General features: G+C 40.8%; 1 protein-coding gene across 1 annotated transcript in view; it reads left to right on the top strand.

Annotated features, from left to right (window-relative positions):
* Positions 1–22,380, top strand: part of LRRC1 (leucine rich repeat containing 1) — a 79,871-nt gene that overhangs the window by 3,742 nt on the left and 53,749 nt on the right. Inside the window, exon 2 of the mRNA XM_063125050.1 lies at positions 17,172–17,289. Coding sequence (XP_062981120.1) covers positions 17,172–17,289 — 118 coding nt within the window. The remainder of the gene's footprint in view (positions 1–17,171; positions 17,290–22,380) is intronic.

The following is a 22,380-nucleotide window of genomic DNA, read 5'->3' as shown; positions in this document are numbered from 1 at the left end:
TGCATTTGGTTACAGCTTTAAATGGAAAGTGAAAGGTGGTGGCAGACATTCAAATTAGATTGTACCCGATACAGAGATGGTTTCAAGTTGTATTTGGGACCTTCCCAAGAGTTGCTGAGAAGAAGACACCCCATTTTTAAAATAAAAATTTAAGCTATTGCTCAAAAAAGTCTCCATCCTTGCCTCAAGGCAAGAGCATAGCTTAACTTTGTGTATGTTTTTGATAATGTAATTATCAAGATGAGTTCTTTTTTCATTTTAAGTTATTCTATCTAAGTTAAGGAGTTAACAGAACTCCTTGTTGTGTTTTCTCTTGTTGTTTTTACTTGAGCAGAGTTTTAGCAATTTGTTGCAGTCCGTTCACTTGAGGAGTAAGCCCCATTGAACTCGTTGGGATTGCATAAGATTGCACTGGCAAAACATGTTTGGGTTCAGATGTATTGTAGTCTTTCAATAGAAGGACCCTCCAAATTAATAGAAAATACAGCTATATGTAATCAGAACTTTACAATAAATCTTAAATTTATATTTTTTTGATGTCTCTTTTCCTCCCCATCAATCTAATTCAGGAAGCACTGTGGGCTGCTATGGTGCCCATACTCTATTGATGCTGAGAGGCAATAAGCCCCCTCTCATTTCCTCCACCAGCTTTTCGTTTTGTTTTGGGGGTTGGTTTTACCCCAGATGCATGTAAGCCTGCTTAACAGGCTCAGTTGCTGCTCATTTATCACTAAACCTAAGGTGAGATGCCCCCTCCCCATTGGCTAAAGGCGGCTGACCTGTACAGATGTTGAGAACCCTTGATGTACTGGCAAGATAAATACATACCTTCTATAAATGGTTAGGGAGAACCTGAAGTAGTCTGGATGTTTATTTACTCAATCCAGAATATAAAGAACTGCCCTGCATGGAATCAGACCACAGGTCTGTCTGTCCGGTGCTATCTACCTTGACAAGTACTGCCGCTTCAGAGCCACTGCTACCTGAGATTATTTTACTAGAGATAGCAAGAATTGACAAATCATAGTTTCCAATTGGCCAGGAATATCAGAATAAGAAACCATGACACAGTTCATATGGGACAACAACCCAGGTTTGTTTGTTTTTTAAAAAAATGCTCCCACTGCAAATGGGAGTGGCTAAACAACTCAGAGATGCTCTGTCCCCTAGCTTGTTGGACATGATGTGCAAATGAGGAACTCTGGTTTGTTGAAGGAAAAACAGCCCAGGTTGTTCAACTGCTCCTGCTTGCAGCGGGAATGATTGGGCAGTACGTAACAGCATGCTGCCGCATTTGCAACAATGCAGGGATTAAAAAAAGAAAAGAAGACTGGGTTCTTGTGATGTATGAACTGGGCCCATGGCTTGAAGTGGGTGTCCAAGCCATAGTTTGTGCTAACTCTAATTTGAGCCCTCTTCATACATTGTTTGTGCAAAAGGATTCCATGTGTAGAAGGGGCAACAAGGCAGCACTGCTGGCTTCAAATTAGCTATGCCTACTGATGTCCATGTATTGTGTGTGTATAGGAAATCTTCACATGGAGAGGTCTACTCACATAGGCTTCCCTTCATTCTAGGGCCCTGATCACATAGAATTATAGAACATGTGGGGGCCTACATGTATAGAAGTCTCCGTGGATAGGCTTTCCCTGTGCAGACATCCACATGGGTGTTGGGATTGGGGCCAGGCTGTGTGGCCCTGCTGCTCTTTTTATGTATGGAGACCCCTTCACACGAATAACACACACAGGGCCTGTCCAAACTGAGAATTGCAGTCATCACTGTTCCTTTGGAGACTGTAGTTGGAATATAATTCTCATCAACCCCAGCAAAGGTGGGAGTTGTAGAACAAAACATCCGGAAGGCCTTAGGTTGGGGAAGCCTAATTTTATGTAATGCTTTGTTTCCTTATAGAGAAAACTGATCTGTTCTAGCTTCATACTGGCAAAACAATTCTGCTTTGTGTGTATGGATGTGCTACTAAATTGTATTTTGAAGATTGTGTATGCATAATGGAACTCTCATTTACTTAGGCTTATTTTTAAAAAAGCAGTAAATTTTAATCCAATAAATTTTACTGCTGGAGTGGATGGCTTCTTGTCTGAGCATTCTCTTTTGAAATACCTAGATCCTCTGGAATAGCCAGTTTAAGGCCTGGGTATGTAACTGATACTGTGGTATGAGCATGGCTTTAAATATGTGAAACTAGGTAATTGTAGTTACTATATTGTACACTGCTCTTTCTCCAAGGAACTGAGCATCCTTAGCTTATATTTCCCTTGTGTTCTCCCACTCAGATTGTTTACAGGGCCAAACCAGATTAGCTTCAGTAGTGGGACTTTGTCATGTGCCTTCTGACATTCTCTAAGCCAGGGGTAGGCAACCTGGTGCCCTCCTGATATTTTAGACTATAACTCCCATAATCCCTGACCATTGGTCATGCTGTCTGGGGTGATGGGGGTTGTACTCCAAAACATCTAGAGGGCATCAGGTGTCTACCCCAGCTCTAGGTTATTGCTGTGTTGACTGTTTCTTGCTGCTGTTTTATTTTTTGGGATGTAGAAATCTCTATGAGAAACATTGCATTATTATGCTGTTGATTATGTCTGGAACCCCAAAAGAATAACCTGTGACTAAAGGAGCATTGGCCTTGTTTTTGCTTTAACAGTTCCTAATGATGTTTTCACAGGTGATTGGTCACCTTTTGGCTTCTGTTCTTCTTACAGGATGTTAGTGTGTCCTGCTCTGTTCCCACATTAAGTGTGAGATAATTTACAACTGATCCTAGTTTCATCATGTGACAGGATCACTTTTGGAAAAAATGCTTGGTAAATGGAAGAAAGTGAGGGAAGGTTAGAGAGGAGGGCAAATATAGAGCAAGTGCTACTCAGTCATGAATAGCTCCGTAATGTTAAGAATATTTGTGTGTGTGTGTGTGTGTATGTATGTATGTGATGCTTTCTTAGTGATTATTCACTCTTGGATTTTTCCACTTGAATTTTCTGTAAAAGTAGTAATTGGTAAGCTACCAGCTGCCTTAAATTCCTTGTTTAAATATTTATATTAACTCAAATTTGTTTCTAATTAGTTTTATTGGGAGGGATTTGTTTTAGAATAATACAATCAGGATCTTTTCATTATATTCCAATGCTCTTGAAATTCTTTGGTACAGAGGGAACAGAGGTGGGTATTTGGTTTGTTACATTGACCTGGTTGGCATGTTGAAACATGGTTCGTTAACCATGGGTGTTGTGGAACAAGCGAGTGTGCTTGTTCCTGAGCACTTGCCCACTTCCAGTGCATTAAACAATCCAGAATTGTAAACCAAGAACAAGCTATGTTTCTCCCTCAACAACCCAGAGTTCCAGGTTCGGACATCACAGAGAACAACTCAAGGACAGAGCATCCCTGAGTTGTTTAGCACACTAAAAGTGGGTGAGTGGTCGGGACCCAGCATGCTCCCAAACAACAGGGTTTTATCGTGCTAACTGGGTCACTGTTTAAAACAAAGTTTTACACAATCTTCAAAGGATGTTTTTATTTGTGAGGGTACAGGTTTTTGCTGATTTTGATTTTGTGGGCTTTCTAAAATATATGCCCATTATTAAAAGGGCTGTTAGTAATTACCGTTTAGACCATTGGTTAGCCATTGGTCCAACAATCTTCAAGTGCATTCCTAGGAAGGGCTACTCAGAAGTAAGCCTCATTGAATTACTTCCAGGAAAGTGTATTTAGGATTACAGCCTAAGTAATTTATCGTAGCATTATCCAAAGCAATTTGAATACATTTGACATACTTCTGATGCTAAGTCAGATAGACAGAAGTGCAGGTCTTCAGAAATATGATGAAATTCTGAATTTAGCTGTCCTGTCTTGTCATTCTTTTCTGTTATTAGAATGCAATGCTTTATGACAGCCTTCTCTCTGTTAATCTAAAGTGTAAAACTGGATCTCAAACATCTTAAATCTACAGGGTTTAAGCCTGCACTCAGTTACATCTATTTGCTTTCTGTAACATTTGTGATCTGGTAACTAAATAGCTGTGCTTACACATGTTATGACAAATACTTTATTTTCTATTATGGACATTTACTCCCTTCTTGTAGTGACATAAATCTGTGAACCAATTCTGATAGAGGACAAGTGTGGGTTTAAAGGGTGGAGCAAGAGATGGGTTTATAGTCTTCACCAACCCAGTGCCCTACAGATGTTTTGGACTTCAACTCCCATCAGCCTCAGCTAGCATGGCTAATGGTCAGGAACTCTGGGAATTGTAGTCCAAAAGGTATGGAAGGCACCAAGTTGGGGAAGGCTGTGTTAAGAGTATGACTGGGCATATAAGAGATAGTAGTAGTAAGGAAAGTCTGGGGAGTCCATAGAGAAGAAATAAGCTCTGGGTGATACCACAAGAGACGGGCATAGTGTAATAAGGCCAGTTTGCATGGGGCTCAGCAGAGGATCAATTGCTTTTTTCTTGTGTGATCGCTGTTCCGAGTTCCTTTCCTAATTTATGCTTGCATAATTATATGGAGCTCCTTAGCAACCTTGGGTTCTTAAACAGAAATTTAAATGGTAACCTCTGTCACTATCTAAGGGAGCCTCCAGTAGTGAAAGAAACATATAAAATTCCTCATCTGTACTTGGGACACTTTGCATGTGACAGCAGCAATTCCTGGGTTCTTTAACCTAAGAATTGCAGGAATGAGCAGAGTGCGATAATCATTTCTGCTCTTTATGTATACCCAGGAACACCCTGGGTTGTTTCATGATGTCTGAAACTGGAAATTCTGGGTTGTTTACGGGTTAAGCAATGCAAAGTTAACTCAACAATTGTTCATGGTTTCTCGTTGGGTTAACTCTGGGTTGTTTAACCCCATAAACAACTAATAGTTTCTGGGTTCACACATCATAAAACAACCAAGGAATGGACATTCCTGGGTTGTTAATTAAAAGCAGAAGTGACAAGCGTGCAGCTTTGTGTGCTCCTCTCCTCCCTGCATTCCTGGGTTAAATAACCCAGGAATTGCTGCCATGATGCACTTACCAGCTCTGTTCTTCACAGGCTTCTCACATGTAGCCGGGAATGGACAGAACATGAAAATTAGTATGAGAGAGAGAGGGTGAGTGGAAGGACCCTATACCTTTATCTCCTGGGATATAATTTGTTCCTTGAAAATAGCTGCAATAAATATCAATTTTAATGCCTTCCCTACTTAAGCTGTACTTGCTTAATGTAGAACACTAACTCAGTTACTGCTCATTTTTCTGGATGCTTGCTATTTTGAGGGAAAACGTCAGTGTAAACATACATATACAGAGTTAGAAATGCATATTTTGGTGGTTTATCAGCAGTGGTACAATTTTGAAATATGTCTTCATAGAAAATATATCCCATGGTTAGGAAACTGTGGCATAACCAATTCACTCTCTACTTTATTTGCTAAAAAGTTCCAAATGATTCTTTAAAGATACACGCCATAAAAAACCCCTGAACTTTAAACTGCATTTTGATAATGGTTTATAAAGGGTGTGTTTGTAGCACCATTCAGCTCATTTCCAGATAAAGGAGGGACAAGCTATTTCACATTGTCCTTCCTTTTCCCAGCAATTCTGCTTTTGCTTTTTGTGGTTGTAGAGTTTCCATCTGCAAAGTGCAGGTGAATTACTTGTGAGTAAGCACCCCAGTTTCCCATGTGGAGTAGCAGGCTGGGTTGCTAAGAGCAGTTTTCCTTATCCCATTTCCCTCTATATGTACTGGATTACAATTCCCACCATAATCAGCATGCATGGCTGTCTGATGGGCATTGTAGTCCAACACATCTGAAGGGCAACAGGTTAGGGAAGGCTGCTGAAGATGATGATGAAGATGATTGTATTTCATAGAATCATAGAATAGCAGAGTTGGAAGGGGCCTACAAGGCCATCGAGTCCAACCCCCTGCTCAGTGCAGGAATCCACCCTAAAGCATCCCTGACAGATGGTTGTCCAGCTGCCTCTTGAAGGCCTCTAGTGTGGGAGAGGCCACAACCTCACCAGGCAACTGATTCCATTGTCGTACTGCTGTAACAGTCAGGAAGTTTTCCCTGATGTCCAGCTGGAATCTGGCTTCCTTTAACTTGAGCCCGTTATTTGTATCCCACCTTTTGCCCAATGCTGGGCCTCAAGGTGGCCTTAAAAACTTTAAAACATACATTTGGGGGGGGGGGGAACAAAACCATAAACGTTTAAAATACACAACAAAATTATAAGGCATTAACATAGATGGAGGGCCAGATTATTTTCCAAAGGCATGCTGGAACAAAAATGTTTTAGCCTGCTTCTGAAAGCCCATCAAGGAGGGAGCCAGCCTAGCTTCCCCGGGAAGAGAGTTCCAGAGCACTGGAGCAGCCACCGAGAAGGCCCTCTCCCATGTAATATCTACTGGTAGGACTTTAATCTATTATTTGAAATCATCTTTCCAACCAGTAGTGCCCTATTGTATATCCAATGTTGCTTGCAGTGTCTATTCAGCCATAAAAATGGAGCTTGGACACCTCTGTTGAGAAACTTGCTTTTTCACAACCAAATCCAGAAGTGGAGCATTAATTGACTCTATCCAGGGTGCATTAGCTGTTCTAGGGGAGAAATGCTCCTTCAAATCTCAGCAGCCACCACATCTAATAGAAGATAAATTATCTTATTTGTCTAGATGTTTGATGTTAAGCATGACTGTCAAACCTGATCAATGTATGTCCTAGTCCCTGACAAAGAGCTGTGTTTCCCTGTTTCAGTTAAACTAGCCCCAGATTCAGTAGCATCCAGTAATAATGTATGATTATAGGTTTCCTCTGCAGCAGCTGGAGGTGAAAGCTTTCTCCCTCTCTGCTGTGATCTGATGAGTCTCCCAGCAGATGCTCTTTAATCTTTACTGCTATTGCTGCTCATTCTACATAAAGTGTGTGTGTGTGTGTAGTAAATCCCTGCCCACAGGAAAATAAAACAAAGCAACCATTTCAGTGTATTTCATTACTGAAGTGAAAGCATGGAAGTTAAGCTCTAGCAGTAATTTTGATGTATCTGTGAAAGAGGGCCATTGCTTTTTGCTGGGGAGAGGCTGTAGCTCAGGCTGTAGCATGCACAAGGTCCCAGGTTCAATTCCTGGCATCTCCAGTAGTGGAACTTGGAAGAAATCCTGCCTATGGATTATGTGAGGGTGTTTAATCTTCACATAAGCCACCCCTGCCAGGTTCAGACAATATGACAATCCCAGGCACATGGGTTTGTTATGTGAGATGGCACCTGTAAGCACTTTAAATAAGCTGATTTGATTGTGTGAACCAGCCCAATGTGAGAAGTCACTGATGTGGAAAAACTCCCAATGCAGTGTAAAGTCTTTTTGGAAGCTTACATTGGCATAGAGAAAGTCACATGAGCAGGTGCTCTATGCTACATTGATACTCATTTGGTAGCCCTTAATTAGCATGCCTTAACTCTTCAAATTTTCCACAATCAGCATGATTTGAAAAACACGTTAAGAGCATGGATTCTTCCATTCCTTCCTAAATAGGTATTGGGTGTGTTCCCACAATCTTATGTCAATCCAAATCCTTTTTCAAAAAAGGCTCTGCAAAGATTAACTTGGAATGCTGTAATAATGTCATGGATTAAAATCTCTTCCCTACCATTAATGTTCTATGAACGAGTGGAAAAAGTTGAGACCTATCACAGAAGTGGAGCACTAATTGACTCTACAGTCAACAGTCCTTTTGTTACTCTGTATGTTAAGGGTGAGTGCTGTGACCCTATGAGCCACCCCCCTCCACTCCCCCAGTAGCAGAATTACACTGTATGTTTGGGCAGGGCAGGAAAAATTCTAGGAAGCTAGAAAATTTCTGCTGGTGTGATCGGGAATTTGGATTTGTTTTTTCTTGGACCTGTGCAGGGTTGGCTCCTAAGAAGCCGAAACTTCTTTTCTGTTTGGATGTTTCATGCCGGGCTGGTCCCATTTTGTTAAGCAAGAAGAACAAAGGAAAGTTCCTGTTTCTTTGACTTCATCTTTTAAACTGATTGACATCCAAAACAAACTGTGGATGGGAGGTGTTAAGAGCACATTTCCTCCCTGTACTCAGCTGTCGGGTTAGGGCTCACCCGCTCATTAAAACCTGAGGTGACTTAAAAACTGGATGACAGATCTAGTTCTCCCTCATAAAGAAAGCCGGTGCTTTTATTGCATGGGTTTGACAGAAATACACTTTTCCTTGTTAACAATGTGGTGGTGGTGCCGCTGCTGCTGTACCAGAACCTCTAATCTACCTACTTGGCCTTATTAAGAGGAGGAAAAGGAATCACAAGTTAATAATTCTTTCAAATGCCTAATTCCATCCAGTTTTGTGTCAAGGTTTATTTCAGAATTGCCTGTTAGTTGCAAATAACTTCAAAGTGCTGCTCTAAGTAGAACCTGGGTCTTGCCTGCTGTTAACAGGGACTTAAAACTGAGTCCATGAGGAGAGTTGGGAGATGAATTTTGTGGTTTCAGCACTTAGTTCTGCTTATTGTTCTAAGGAAAATAGGATTGATTTGTGCATTGGCACGTAAGGATGCAACACTCTATTCCAATTGTAAATCACTGTGAGATCTACTGTGTAAAATAAGATCAGGATGCTCAAGAGGTTTGCTATTTCCCAATTATTGTTATGTGATATTAACAGTAGGGCTATAATGTTTCATTGATCGGTTTGATTAATTGATTTAAAAAGTCTAATCGGATGAAAGACTGTTCCCAATTATACTTAATGTGCTTATAAAAACTGCAGATGATGATGCTTCCTAAAACATCTGTTCTTCCTGCTTCAGCAATACTGTGTGTTCTCATATATAAATTTAACTGATAGGTTAGTTGATTAAAATAATGATGGTGATTACATTTTTACATGATTAACCAGTTAACATGCTTTTACTTGGTCTGCGACCTCATTTAATAATAACTGTATCTGAATACCAGTGGCTTTTGTAATTGTTTCTCCTAGAGAAACACTTAACATTCTCAAACGGTTATCTTGGAAATAATGGTGAATTGTTAAGTGTTGTTTGCTGGATGAAAAATAGTCATGATTTATACACTCAACCTTGGAATAAAGCTGAAATAGCTTAGCAGGGGAGTGGCATGAACCCCTCCTTTCCAGTATGCAGATAAACCTGCTATGTGAATTGTGTGGAAAAAGGTGGAGGCACATTCAACCCATTAATGTTGTTTTAGTGTCAGTCCCCACTGACTTTGTGAATAATAACCCATTTGCAGCAACCTAATTCAATTCTTGGAGAGAGAATTTGAACTTGAGATTTGATGTCGAACATAACAATGCAGCTACAGGTTCCTACTGTGCCTTCACCTAATATTTAATCAATTGATATACAGTAAAAAGTACCTGTTCTCCCTACTTCTTAATGCTCACTGATTTGCCTTTGGATAAGGTGAGGAAAACTTGCTATTGATGTAGTAACATTTCTAAGATGCATCCATTGCTCACAGGCATTTGGGTGTAATTTTTTCTTTTTTTTGAAACCTTAACTGGTAATTACAAAAAAGTTAAAACCACATACTACTTACACACAGGTGTGAGCTAATTTGAAATGATGGGTCATGCACAGAGTGCTAAAGCTCAGCAAAATTTTAGGTTTGAGCAGGCAAAAGGTCCTAAATACTTGGGGTTGAAAATGACTTGCCAAGTGTTTGGGGCAAAATAGATTCTTTGGATTATGAGCGAGAACACATAGTTCTGGGTCTTGATTCCTATTTCACTTTGTGGACTTTGAGGGAGAGAAGGAGAAAATATCATTTGTAAGGTGGGATCCCAATTTTTTTAGGGCTTAGATTAGGCTCACCATGTGGAGGTCCACATTTCCATAGTCTCCATGGTGCTAAACTTGAATGCATGCCTATTCTCTGCCTATTTAGTTATAGCTACATTTTTAAAGCAGTGTTAGTCCTCAAATGTGTGTGTAACACGCACATACAGTTTTATGCCAGAATTAAAATAAGGCCATTTTTTTCTTGGCATTAATACAAGTAAGAAATCACAATCTTCCCAGTTAAACTATACTGTAAAGAGTCTAGTCTACTTGTCTCATGTTCTTTGGCATACTGTTCTCTAGTGTTGAATCAGTCCTGATAAAACAGAGACGGCAAGCCTGACCGGGCTGGTGGGGTTACCGGTACACCAGTTTTTGTGCCCCACTCATAGGCATGCACAGCACATTTCATTTGGGTGTGTACTCAGGGAATATTTTTTTAAAGGCGGACATTTATTGAATACTCAATCATAAAGGACATTATTTTATTCATTTATTAAACACTGTAGACACCGATGCCCTGATGCAGTGGGGGGTGGGGGTGGCATTGGAGTTGGGTGGGGGTGGGGGAATGAGGAGACATTCCTCAAGCCCCAGCATTGGTAAGGTGTTTTGGTGGCACTGGCTTGAGGAGGGGCTTACAAGGCGATACAAGGGCCCTCTTCCTGGCGTCTATGAAGTGTGGCTTTCAACAGAGAGGCTCCTGCTGCCAGGAACAATGGTGCTGTCTTGGAGGCAGCGGTTCTTTGGTGTGGCAGCAGTGCAGCCATGGAGCAGCCTTAGGACCATTTCTGCTGCGTCTGGATCCCCCTCTGGATCCCTACTCAAAGGTCCCCTCAATTTGGTGCTTATTGCTTGAGATATTAGGGTGTGCTTTGGCACAGCCCTTGCGCACGCCGATGTGCCCACTGTAAGAGGGAGTTGCATGAGACAAGTAAACTAGAACTTGAAATACAGGCGAACATTCATTAGTTTCATTTTCTTTGACTGACCTGCTTTGTGGTTTTACTTTTATATTATTATTATTATTATTATTATTATTATTATTATTATTATTATTATTATCAGGGCTTGTTGTGATCATAAAACCAAAATTCTCAGATATTTTATTGACTACTGTGCAAAGACAGGGATGGTTCAGGCATAATGCCAAACCATGGTATGGATAGTCTTGAGCCTCAGGTCATATGCTCCCTCCTCCCCTCATTTCATGGTGCTAATCCTGGTTCAAGGTGTAGTTTAGCATTCTATCCAAAAAAGGAAGAGAAACGTCTTGAGATGCAAAGATTTTATTTATGGAAAGCCCAATGCATTTTGGTCTCTTTTCATTATAACACTAATGATAAAGGGGGGGCAATACATAAGTACGTTATAAGGTTGTTGTTGTTTTTGTAACAAGGTCTGTGCATAGAATTTAACATTAAAAACTATGCGTAATTCCACACTGCACACTAGGCCTGTGTATCCATACTTACTGGGAATTTATTGAACCAGGGGCTGAACCATGTGGGGCTTTCCATAAATAAAATCTTTGCATCCTGAGACATTTCTCTCCTTTTGGGGGGTCTGCTATGGATGCTTAACAGTCTTTGCATCCCCGCCATTCTATCCAGCTTGCCATAGTTCACAACAGTCCTGGCACAAGCTCTTCTGTCACCTGAGGCAAGAGAGTACACATGCCACTGTATTGTGCCCTCCTGCCCCTTCACTGCATTGTACCCATCCACCCCCTACCTTTTCTGCTGCAAACCAAGGAGGAAGCAGCTGGTGTGACTCTTCAGAAAGCTAGCCAGGCTGAAATGCCTGGCTCTAAGGGGTCTTTCCTCAGATCCAGGCATGAGAGGGATGGCCCAGGAAGTCACCTGTCCAGGCAATTTACTGGGACACCCTTCTCACAATGCCTGGCTCTCCCACTGCAGCAAATGCCACGGCAGGAGAGTAGCTGGCAGGGCTCTCCGGAGGTGGTGGCAAGTCATCCTGGCAGGTTGCGTGGGTGGGGTAGGAGTGGTGGAATTTGTTGCTCCATCGCCTTCACCCCACCTCATGGGAGGGCTGGCCCTGGTTCACACTGACTTTCCATGCAATTTAGGATAGTTTTCTTCAAATCGGAGGCAGGGAATTGCCACACACAAGAGGAAGTGGAAGCACATGAGCCCAAGGCTCTTGGATGTTTGTTCCAAGTTACAGTTTGGTGTTCTGTCTCTTATCTGAGAGAAGAGATATATATTGTTTGATCTGCAGCATGGATTCCTTGTTTACATTCAGCATGATGGTGATTTGCCCTTTTTATTGGTGTTCGAACAAGGTTTTGTTTTCTGTTTTGTAAGACTACTTAATTAGTGGTTTGTGTGTTTGTAGCCTCCTCTTGTGGTCTGATAGCTGGTGAAACTGATTAATGTTTTTGTCCCTGATTAGTAATGTCCTTCATGTTAAACGGATACTCAGTTATAATTACTGCTCTGTCTCCTGCCTTTACATATACATTCTGATTTTTTTTTTAAAAAAAATCTATTTTCTAAAAATAGGGTTTGGGATAGTAATACAGCATCTCTGTCCAATTCCAGACTGATAATGTATAGCTGTAGAGTACTTTGACTGTGTAGCTGTAGAGTACTTTGACATGGATTCTTGTGAGTATCGTGATATGTTAGCTTTCAGAAGGAGCTGTGGTGACAATATTGTCACCACCAATATAGACCATGCTGGGTGGGGCCTGCTGGGGGTTGTAGGACATTTTCTGTCTAAGCATGCATAGGATTGCACCCTAAATTTATCTTTTTCTGCATCTTGGGTTTTAATAATTTGAATTTGTCACTATAAATAAAGAATTCTAAGTTTCCAGATTTGGCAAACAAAAAATATAAGCTAGTAATTTTATGTAGCTTGTATCACATCCATGCATGTATGTTCATTGTGAAGCATCTTTTGATATTTAGGGAAGATGGTTTGATGGGAGGATCAAGAACATGACTACTAGGAGGAGGGCTTTCTCCGCTGTGGCACCCTGATTGTGGAATGAGCTCCCCAGAGAGGTCCGCCTGGCGCCTACACTGTACTCCTTTTGTCGCCAGCTGAAGACCTTTTTATTCTCTCAGTATTTTAACACTTAATTTTAACTTACTGTTTTAACTCTGTATTTTAATCTTATATCAATTTTGCTGCGTGGTTTTATCCTGGTTGTGCTTTTTATACTGTATTTTGTATTTGTGCTTTTAACCTGTTGGTTGTTTTATTATGGTTTTAATTTTTGTGAACCGCCCAGAGAGCTTCGGCTATTGGGTGGTATAAAAATGTAATAAATAAATAATAATAAATAAATAAATATTTTAAATTTGTTCAGAGAGTTACTCATTAACTGCTAGAATCTCCATTTAGACCACTATTTCCCAGACTTGTAGTAATAGAAATGGCTTATCATGGTTTTCTGTATCATCAAAACTATTATTAATCTTTTAGAAATTAAAACTTTGGGGTGGGGGATTTGTTTTGCACACTATAGATTTAAAAGCAATGTTTTGAATTTCAGGCTCTATTTTTATGGCTATGTAGATTCCTAGAACACTTGGCTATGAGGGTTCTGATTAGAAAACATTATGTAGAGAGCTGAAACAGTAACGTGCATAATGCTTTGTACCTAAAACTGTGAGTACGGTTAGTTTAGCACTTAAAGACCACCGGCTCTTTGCCATATGATTACGGCCCTCAGCTTATCATAAGAACTGATTTCATGCTTTCCTCCTGCCAGGAAAGGTTTTCTGAAAATAGAGCATCCTGCAGACAAAACACTTAAGACAAATTGCTCATGAAAAGAAACTACATCTGGAGTCTGAAGAACTGTTGCCTGGTTCATACAATAATCATACCCTACATATGGTGGGGGAGTGATGTCACACCTGTATTATCTCCAAGGCTACTGGATGCCTTGTGTGGGGTGCACTTGTGTAGGGTGCATATGTATAAGAGACAATGCATGGAGTCCTGGATTTTATTTATTTATTTATTCATATATTTATTATATATTGCTCAACTGGCAGATGCCCTCAGTCAGTTTACAATCTTAAACAACAATAAAACAAAAATCAAAGCAATAAATATAACAATGGAAATATCAAATATTAAAATATCAAAACATTAAAAATATTAGTCATCAGTAAAGTTAATAATGAAAATGACAGATTAGAAATTAAATATCTGCTGGAAGAAGAAAGTCTTAACCTTGCATCTAAACATATACAGTGGAGATGCTAGGCAGATCTCCTGGGGAAGAGCCATTATATACAAGACTCCTCCCCTGGTAGCCATCTGTCACATCATTGTGGGCAGTGGTACTCAGAGAACCAGTAACCAGACTTGCTGCTCTTTTTGTAAAAACTGAAGTTTCCAGACTGTCTTCAGAGTTAGCCCCAGTGGCAGTATTATAATAATCCAAGAAGGAAGTTGCCATGGATAACAATAGCCAAGCTGTCTCTGTCCAGGTAGAGTTGTGGGTGGTATATCAGCCAAAATGGATAAAAGCATTTCATGCCTCAAGCAACAGTGGTGGATCTATGATGACCCCCAAACTACAAGTTTGCTCCTTCTGAGGAAATGCAATCCCATTTAGAGCAGATTGAACACCACTTAACTGGACAGATGAACCACCTACTAACAGAACCTCTGTCTTTTCTGGATAGTTTCGTTTTGTTGGCCCTCATCCAGCCAATTACAGAGTCCAAGCACCAGTTCAGAATATTCACTACCCCACTTGCATTTGATGAAATGGGAAGGTAGAGCTTGCACGTCATCCACATATTGATGAGTTTTTACTCCATTTTTCTGGACCTCTCCCAGTGGTTTCATGTAAATGTTAAATAGCATGGGGGACAAAATAGAACCATGACAAATGTCACAATAACCTCTCCATGAGACAGAACTATAGACCCCTAGCACCACCTTCAGGAACCAGCTGTTCAATAGAAGAAGAACCACTGTAAAACAGTGTCTCCACTGTTGATAGTGTCAAAAGCCACTGAGTGATCTAGGACAACTAGTAGGGATGAATTCCTCCTGTCTTTCTTCTAGCAAAGATCATCCTACAAGGTGACCAAGGAAGTCTCTACCCTGAAACCATAACCCAACTGAAACTGGTCCAGATAATCAGTATCATCCAGAAGTGCCTGAGGTTGTCTAGCAACTACTGCTTAGTCTTCTTGCCCCAAAATGGAACATTGGCCATTGGCCTAAAATTATTAAGGTCCTCTGGATCTAACTCTGGATTCTTCAGGAGAAGAAGAACCACTGGCTCTTTGAAAGCCATCCTTCAAAGATGCATTGATCAGTTTCTGGATCTAAGTCCTCAGGCTAGATCTACTGGCTGTAATCAGCCAGAATGGCGGGGGCCAAATACACAAATTTATTTATTACATTTCTATACCGCCCAATAGCCGGAGCTCTCTGGGCGGTTCACAAAAATTAAATGGTCACAAATGGTCAAATGGACAGACCCAAGCACTCTGTGACTGGGTTTGGACAGCACGATAACCAATGGGGGTTTAAAATAGTTGGTTGGTTGTTTAACCCACTGTGGGTTATTGTGTTGTGTAGCAAGAGTTTTTAAACCAATAGTTGGTTATTTGGCGGAAACACTTATTTTTGCTTGAATCGGTGCTTCCTGACGGAAGCGCAATATCATAGTCATGCACAGAACCAGGTTGGCTGCATGCACATAGCCCCGATAGGATACTACTACCTGTTCCCACAGTGGCCAACCAAAACTCTTAAGGGAAACGCACAAACAGGATATGAACACAGTAGCATCCTCCTGCCCATGTTCTCGAGCAAGTGATATTGGGCCATGTTGTACATCACAATAGCCCAAGTTTTGTTTTGTTTTTAAAGTCTAAGATGTTTGTGAGTGTGTGTGTGTGTGTGCGCACACACACACACGCTGGTGCATGTTGCTGCAGTCCAGGGACACTCCATCCCTGTGTTGCTTAGTGTTGTGTCGGAGCCAGGAACACCAGCTTGTCAGGGTTCATACGTCACAACAACCTACGGTTGAAACCCAGTGGGCGTGACCAGGCAGTGAATAGCAGTGTGGTTGCTTGCTTATGAACAACCCAATGTTTAAAAGAATCCTGAATTGTCATGATGTCTGAACTGGCTCACAGAAAGGCATAATGCTTCTGAATCTGAAGTAGGGGTTGGGAAAACCGTTGCAGGGAATTTTTAATTTTGATCAGTAGGCCAAGGCGCATGTTCACGCTATTATTCACATTGTCTGCATGCATACACACTCACTCACAGGCAAGCTTACTGCATAGTTCATGCAACAAAACTAGATGAAACATGGCCTGACTATGACAGACTCAATTAACAGGATGTTGTCACTTAGAGTGACCATATGACTGGATTTGTCCGGATTTGTCCGGGGTTTTGGTGACAAATCCGGGAGGGGGAGGGGAAATCCGGATTTTTCCAATCTTCCCCAGTCTAAGAGCAGCTCTAATGGGAATTAACAAAAATGCTTATAACTCCGTCATTTTTAAAGATAAAGACATGAAACATGGCACGATGTAGCTCTTAGGAAGGGCTTTAGTCATACCAAATTTGAAACAGATCCATTCATCCATTGATTTTTTTAGGAATTTTTTAATAATTGAGGTTTTAAAATTATTATTTTTAAAATCGCCATTTTTAAAGATAAAGAGATGAAACTTTGCACTATGATAGGTTTTAGGTAGAGCTTAAGCCATACCAAATTTGAAACAGATCTGTTAATCCATTGATTTTTTAGGAATTTTTTAATAATTGAGGTTTTAAAATTATTATTTTTAAAATCGTCATTTTTAAAGATAAAGAGATGAAACTTTGCACCATGATAAGTTTTAGGTAGAGCTTTAGCCATACCAAATTTGAAATGGATCCAGTCATCCATTGATTTTTTTAGGATTTTTTTTAAAAATTGAGGTTTTAAAATTATTTTGTAGAACAGATTTGTCTTAAATGTGTGCTGTAAAATCAGACATGTGATGAAGGCTATGTTTGGGTGGGCACGCCCCCTTGGTGCTAGACATGCCCCCTTGGGGGCCGACCATGTTGTCCTCCTTTTTGGTTTCCAAAATATGGTCACCCTATTGTCACTTAATGTTCACTAGTTCGAGACACTTTAGTTCAGGTGTAGCCCCCAGCATGCATGGCCAATGGTCAGATTATGGGGATTGTAGTTAAAAAAATTGGGAGCGCACCAAGTTGCCTATCTCTGCTTTACTACTGTCCCTACTGTAGTCTCTGCCTTTGGTGTTTTTTACATGTTTGCCTACAATTTGTGTATGTATGTAATGGAAAATTATTTTCTCTTTCAGCCTTTTTTTCAGCTTGTAAAGTTACGAAAACTTGGGCTTAGTGATAACGAAATTCAGCGACTTCCTCCAGAGATAGCGAACTTCATGCAGCTAGTAGAACTTGATTTGTCTCGAAATGGTAAGCTTGACTATGTTTAGATCTGTTTTATGGAATTCTTTTACAGCATGGTTCAAGAGGAGTAAAGCTTAACTTAATCTCTATATAGAGCTGTGTTGCCAAACACAATTGTGGGCATGCTCTCTCTCTCTCCCCACATGGAAATGTACAGGACATTTAACTTGCACCCCCAAGTTAAAAATATGCAGATGAAGGGCTATACTAGCACAATAGACTTTTTCACTCTCTAATATGTTACCTCAACATGCAGCTTCCATCATCCATTGATGTGATACACACCTCATCTACACCAAGAAGGATATTGCAGTATGAAAGTGGTATATAAAAGGCAGGAGCCACACCAAGCAGGATATAGCACTATGAAAGTGGTATATGGTCTGTGTCAATGGGCCCAAACAGATGTCAGTGCACTTCAATATCGTTATAAAGCAGTAGTGTGGCTCCTGCCTTTTATATACCGCTTTCATACTGCAATATCCTGCTTGGTGTAGATGAGGCCACAGTCTCCTTCCTGAGTGTTTGAACAGGCTATTAGAACTGGTCTACGCATTACTTTGATTGCATTTGAACCATATGAAACTGCCTCTTGTTGTGTTGGTTTACTGTCACTGTGGTGCACAGAGGATGTCTCATATCCATGTAATGTGGAACACCAGCTGCCTCCAGGAGTTTGAGATACTGGCGTGAAGAAGCTTCATGTGATGGAGCCACACAATGCCTGTGTATTACAGTTTAGACAAGGGCAAAACATCAAATAAATATGGGTTGTCTTTGTGAAGCACATAGTGTAGATGAGCCTGTAGTTCCAAGTCGTTTTGGCTTACAATTAGATAAAGGATTACAACTAGATAAAACATGTGAAGTGCTTTGAACACACTATACACATGCTTACTATTATTATGAATTATTATTATAGCCCCAGACAGGCCTTAGGCAATTGCACTGGAGGAGAAACGAAACGTTCTTAAGTATGATGGAATTGGTCAGAAGGTGCTGTGAGTCAAACTACACATTATTTTAAAGATCTAGCTAGCTGTTACGTCTCTTTTTCTTACTTTGAAGTAAGTATAGGGGACCTAATCTGGATTGGGACCCTAGTGGGGGGAGGTAGGGAGCTTTAACACTTTACGCATCCCTATGATTCTGATCCAAATTGGGTGCCTTGCACCTACAATTGCCATTTCTAAAAAGTGATATATTGCAACAGTGTAATTTTTTTGGTATCAATTCACCATGCTAAAAAGTGATATATTGAAACGATATAAATGTAAATTGCAGAGTGGGACCACAGTGGGGAGCAAAGGGTTAAAGTGCTCCCCCCCTCCACAGGGCCCCCACCTGGATCAAGTCCCCTCACTTAATGGCTGCTAGCTACAACTTTAACGTATAGTTTGATGCTAAGCCATATGTTCAGTGGATCATTCTGTAAAGGCTCTTTCCAGAGTTGAATTTCAAGCTAAGCCAAGCTAGCTGGAGACAGCTATCACACCCCTCCTGATAAAACAAAATAGGCCTGGTTTCTTTCTTGTCCTTGACAGCTAACTGCTGTTGCTTACAGAAGCAGTAGCAGGAATTACACGCAAGTGCGAAAAAGCCCAGCTCTTGGAAATACTTAATTAAGGGGAACAAAAGCTGCTCTTTAGATTCTTGGCTGTGTAACCTGTTAATTTACCTCAAGTGCCTGCATGATTAAAGATGCACTTCATTGTGTTTTGTTTCAGTGTTTTCCTTTCTGCTTTGAGATTAAAAGTGTTTGCCTAGCCTAAAGGCCCCTGACTTCCCAGAGCCACTGCTATAGCTTAACTATTGTGTCTTCCATTTGGTCATCCAGATAACCTTGGTCCGAATCTACAGCTTCCATTTGTCTACAGTTAGCAGGGAATCCAGCCATAAGCACTCTGTTTGGGCTTCTGATTGCTTGCTATTGCGGATATAATGTTGTGTATCTCCTGTTTACGGTGAACCTCATACTGGTGATCTATTGCTCTCTTTTAGTATTGTGAGCATTTTTCTACAGATAGTTAAGAAGAACAGTGTGAAAAGTTAAAATTGTAAGTCCATGCCATTTTTGTTGAACATTTGCTATATTGCTTATTTTTCTCTCTTGCTGTAACTTCTCCCTCTTTTCTGTGCTAAGCAGTTCTTTGACGAAGTCAGTCTGGAATCTTTCAGTAGCCAGATATTCCATTATGAATTTGTTCATTTGTATTTCCACTTCAGTGGAACTGCTGTTATGCACTTAAGGATGCAGTATAAGTTTCTTACCAGGTCAACTCCACAGTTGGAATGTGGCAGTATGAAGGTTGTTTCATAGACTTATTGTTCAAAGTAAATATAGAGGATGTACATAATGTGCATTAATAACTTCCTCCACCTCTCACTTACTCTTTTTAAAACTGAACTTGGCTCACGCTTTGCTGGCTTCTCAAATGGCATTACGATTCATTAGAAGGAAGGAAGTGGTATCAAAATCTGGATATATTTCTTAATATCCAACCACATTTAAAAATATGCTCTGCAAAGTATAAACATTGCAAACAGCTACAACAGCAACTGAAATGATGTTCAATTCTAAGGTGAACACGTGTAAGAATAGCATTTTCTAGTACTGCTATTAGTATCTGTTCTAACTAGCTCTTTCGCTAGGTAACTGCACACACTGCTTGGTATGGCTTAATATCTTGTGTAACCATTTCACTTGTTATGACCTGTAGTTCTCAAAATAGACTTTAAAAGACTACAAAGGTGTGCTTTTGCCATATGAAACTTTCTGAATAGGTTTTGCTTGTTCTCCGGATCTGAGTGAGACACTTGGGTTAGGAAGGATTATCCCAAAAGTCAGAGTGTCTAGTGACCCTGTAATGATTTAGTTGCATTTGTAATTGAGTATAACCTGCAATAACCACCTGCTTGAGTTAACCAGAGCTGTTTGCTATTCAAGTTTGTTGGTGTAGTATGGTGTTCTTCTGTGTTTTGCCATGACATGGTCTGGTGTGTATGTGCGTGCGTGCACATCTGTATGTGTGAATGAATTTGCCTTGCAGTAAGTCATATGGATATATTTTCATTTGGTCCATGTTCATTCTGCCAAAGATAGTATTTGTGTGAGACATCTGGGAAAAGGGTGGTAGATAAATGTCCATTCCCTAGAAGTGAGTCAGAGAATGCAACAGAAGTGGTGCCTGAACTCAGAAGAACATACTCTCAAAAGTTTTAATCTAGAATTTAGCAGCTGGAAAAGGGAGCAGATGAGTCAAGGATGAGGCCAAGAGGGATCAGAAATGCCATGGGGACTTGTACAGAGTCTGTATCATGCAGAACAAAGTTGAGGGACATGTGGCCCTCCAAATGTTGTGGAACTGCCATTCCCATCATCCTTCACCATTGGCTAGGCTGCCTGGGGCTGATGGGAGTTGCAGGCCAATAAATTCTGGAGGGCCACATATTCCCCACCGCTGCTGAAGAAGCTATGTATTAAAAGAAAGGGGTTACAGCTGAGATACCATCATAAGGTGGACAGGTCCCCCGCTATCCTTTAAAGTAAATCAGTGTGCTGGTTAGAATACTTCTTCCTTATAGGGAGCTGCTCACAGATTAGTTGCAAAGAGTGGCTGGGTATCATGTGGGCAGTTGTCATTGAGTATAAACTTATGCTGCCAAGTCATACTGTTGTTGCAAGTAAAATGGATGGGTTGTCGGGAATGAGTGAGTAGTCAAGCACCTGGCTGTTCCATTTTAACTGAGCAAGCCACTATCAGTTCCTGCTGAATGTGAAATTTGGACACAGACTGCTGGGTTGTTTAAGGGCTAAATAATCTAGTAGTTAATCCAACAACAAACCATGGGTTAACTGGGGGTTGTTTAGCCCGTAAACAATCCAGCAGTCTGAGTTCGAATATCACACTCAGCAGGAGTTGATCATGGATTGCTGAGTAAAAGTGGAAGAAGCGGGCATGCTGCAGGCAGAGCACCTGCTCTCTCCCACTCATACTTGTGACAACCCATTGGTTTTTAAACCAATGGGTTGTCATTACATGTGAATCAGGTAATTTATCACTTATTCTCCATTGCAGAAATAGAACCTTGTACAAGATTTACTCACTATTTTGAGGTGTGTTTTTCAAACAAACAAACAAACAAACCAGTTCTTATTGACAAACTCAAATTACTAATCTGCCCTCTAATGTTAGAGATGACAGATCTTGCAATTGTTTGAAGGGGGTTGCAAAGCTCTTGTGGCTATACAAACTCCTCCATTCTGGGAGGCAATAGACACACACCCTTTTAAAATTTATTTCTGTATTCAAGAACATAAGAAGTGCCCTGATGCTGGATCAGACCAAGAGTCCATCTAGTCCAGCACTCTGTTCACACAGTGACCAACCAGCCATCGGCCAGGGACCAACAAAGCAGGACATGGTGCAACAGCAGCCTCCCACCCATGTTCCCCAGCAACTGGTGCACACAGGCTTATGGCTTCGAATACTGGAGATAGTATTCGTTACACTTATATCCTGCCTTTTTTAATCCAAGCCACCATACATAATCTTCCTCCTTTCCATTTTATCCTCACAACAACCCTGTGAGGTAGGTTGGCCAGAGAGTCTGTGACTGGCCCATATTCACCCAGTGAGCTTCTGTGGCAGAGTGGTGACTAGAACCCAGATCTTCCAACTTCCAGTCCAACACCAGCTCTCCGGGTTCATTTTTGATAACTATCAGCTCTGGGTATAATTCATATTTAAGCTCTGGCAATAAATAATGAGAGAACAATCCTCCTAGGAGGGGAAAGTATACACTCTTACTTACAGAACAGCTAGCTTGGCTTCATCCAATTCAGCTGGCCTAACTTTCAGCCCTACGTCATAAAGCTTACACTTTATAGTCTTGTTGTTTAGCAGTGCCTGTGTCTATAGTCTGTCTGCCAGAGCATCTGGGCATCATGTGTGTATATAGAGCATCCATTGACGTGCAGTGTCAGAAAGATCCTGGGTATTCAAGAGGATTGAATTGGTTAACCAGCAGAAATTGTCCTACCTGGTTAACTATTGTACACTTCTTTCTGCTTAGGAATGCCTAATTTAATGATGA

Source organism: Elgaria multicarinata, chromosome 4, assembly GCF_023053635.1.
Source record: "Elgaria multicarinata webbii isolate HBS135686 ecotype San Diego chromosome 4, rElgMul1.1.pri, whole genome shotgun sequence".
Lineage (NCBI taxonomy): Eukaryota > Metazoa > Chordata > Lepidosauria > Squamata > Anguidae > Elgaria > Elgaria multicarinata.
Note: the sequence above shows the minus strand (reverse complement) of the source record. Positions and strands in the feature narration are given on the sequence as shown.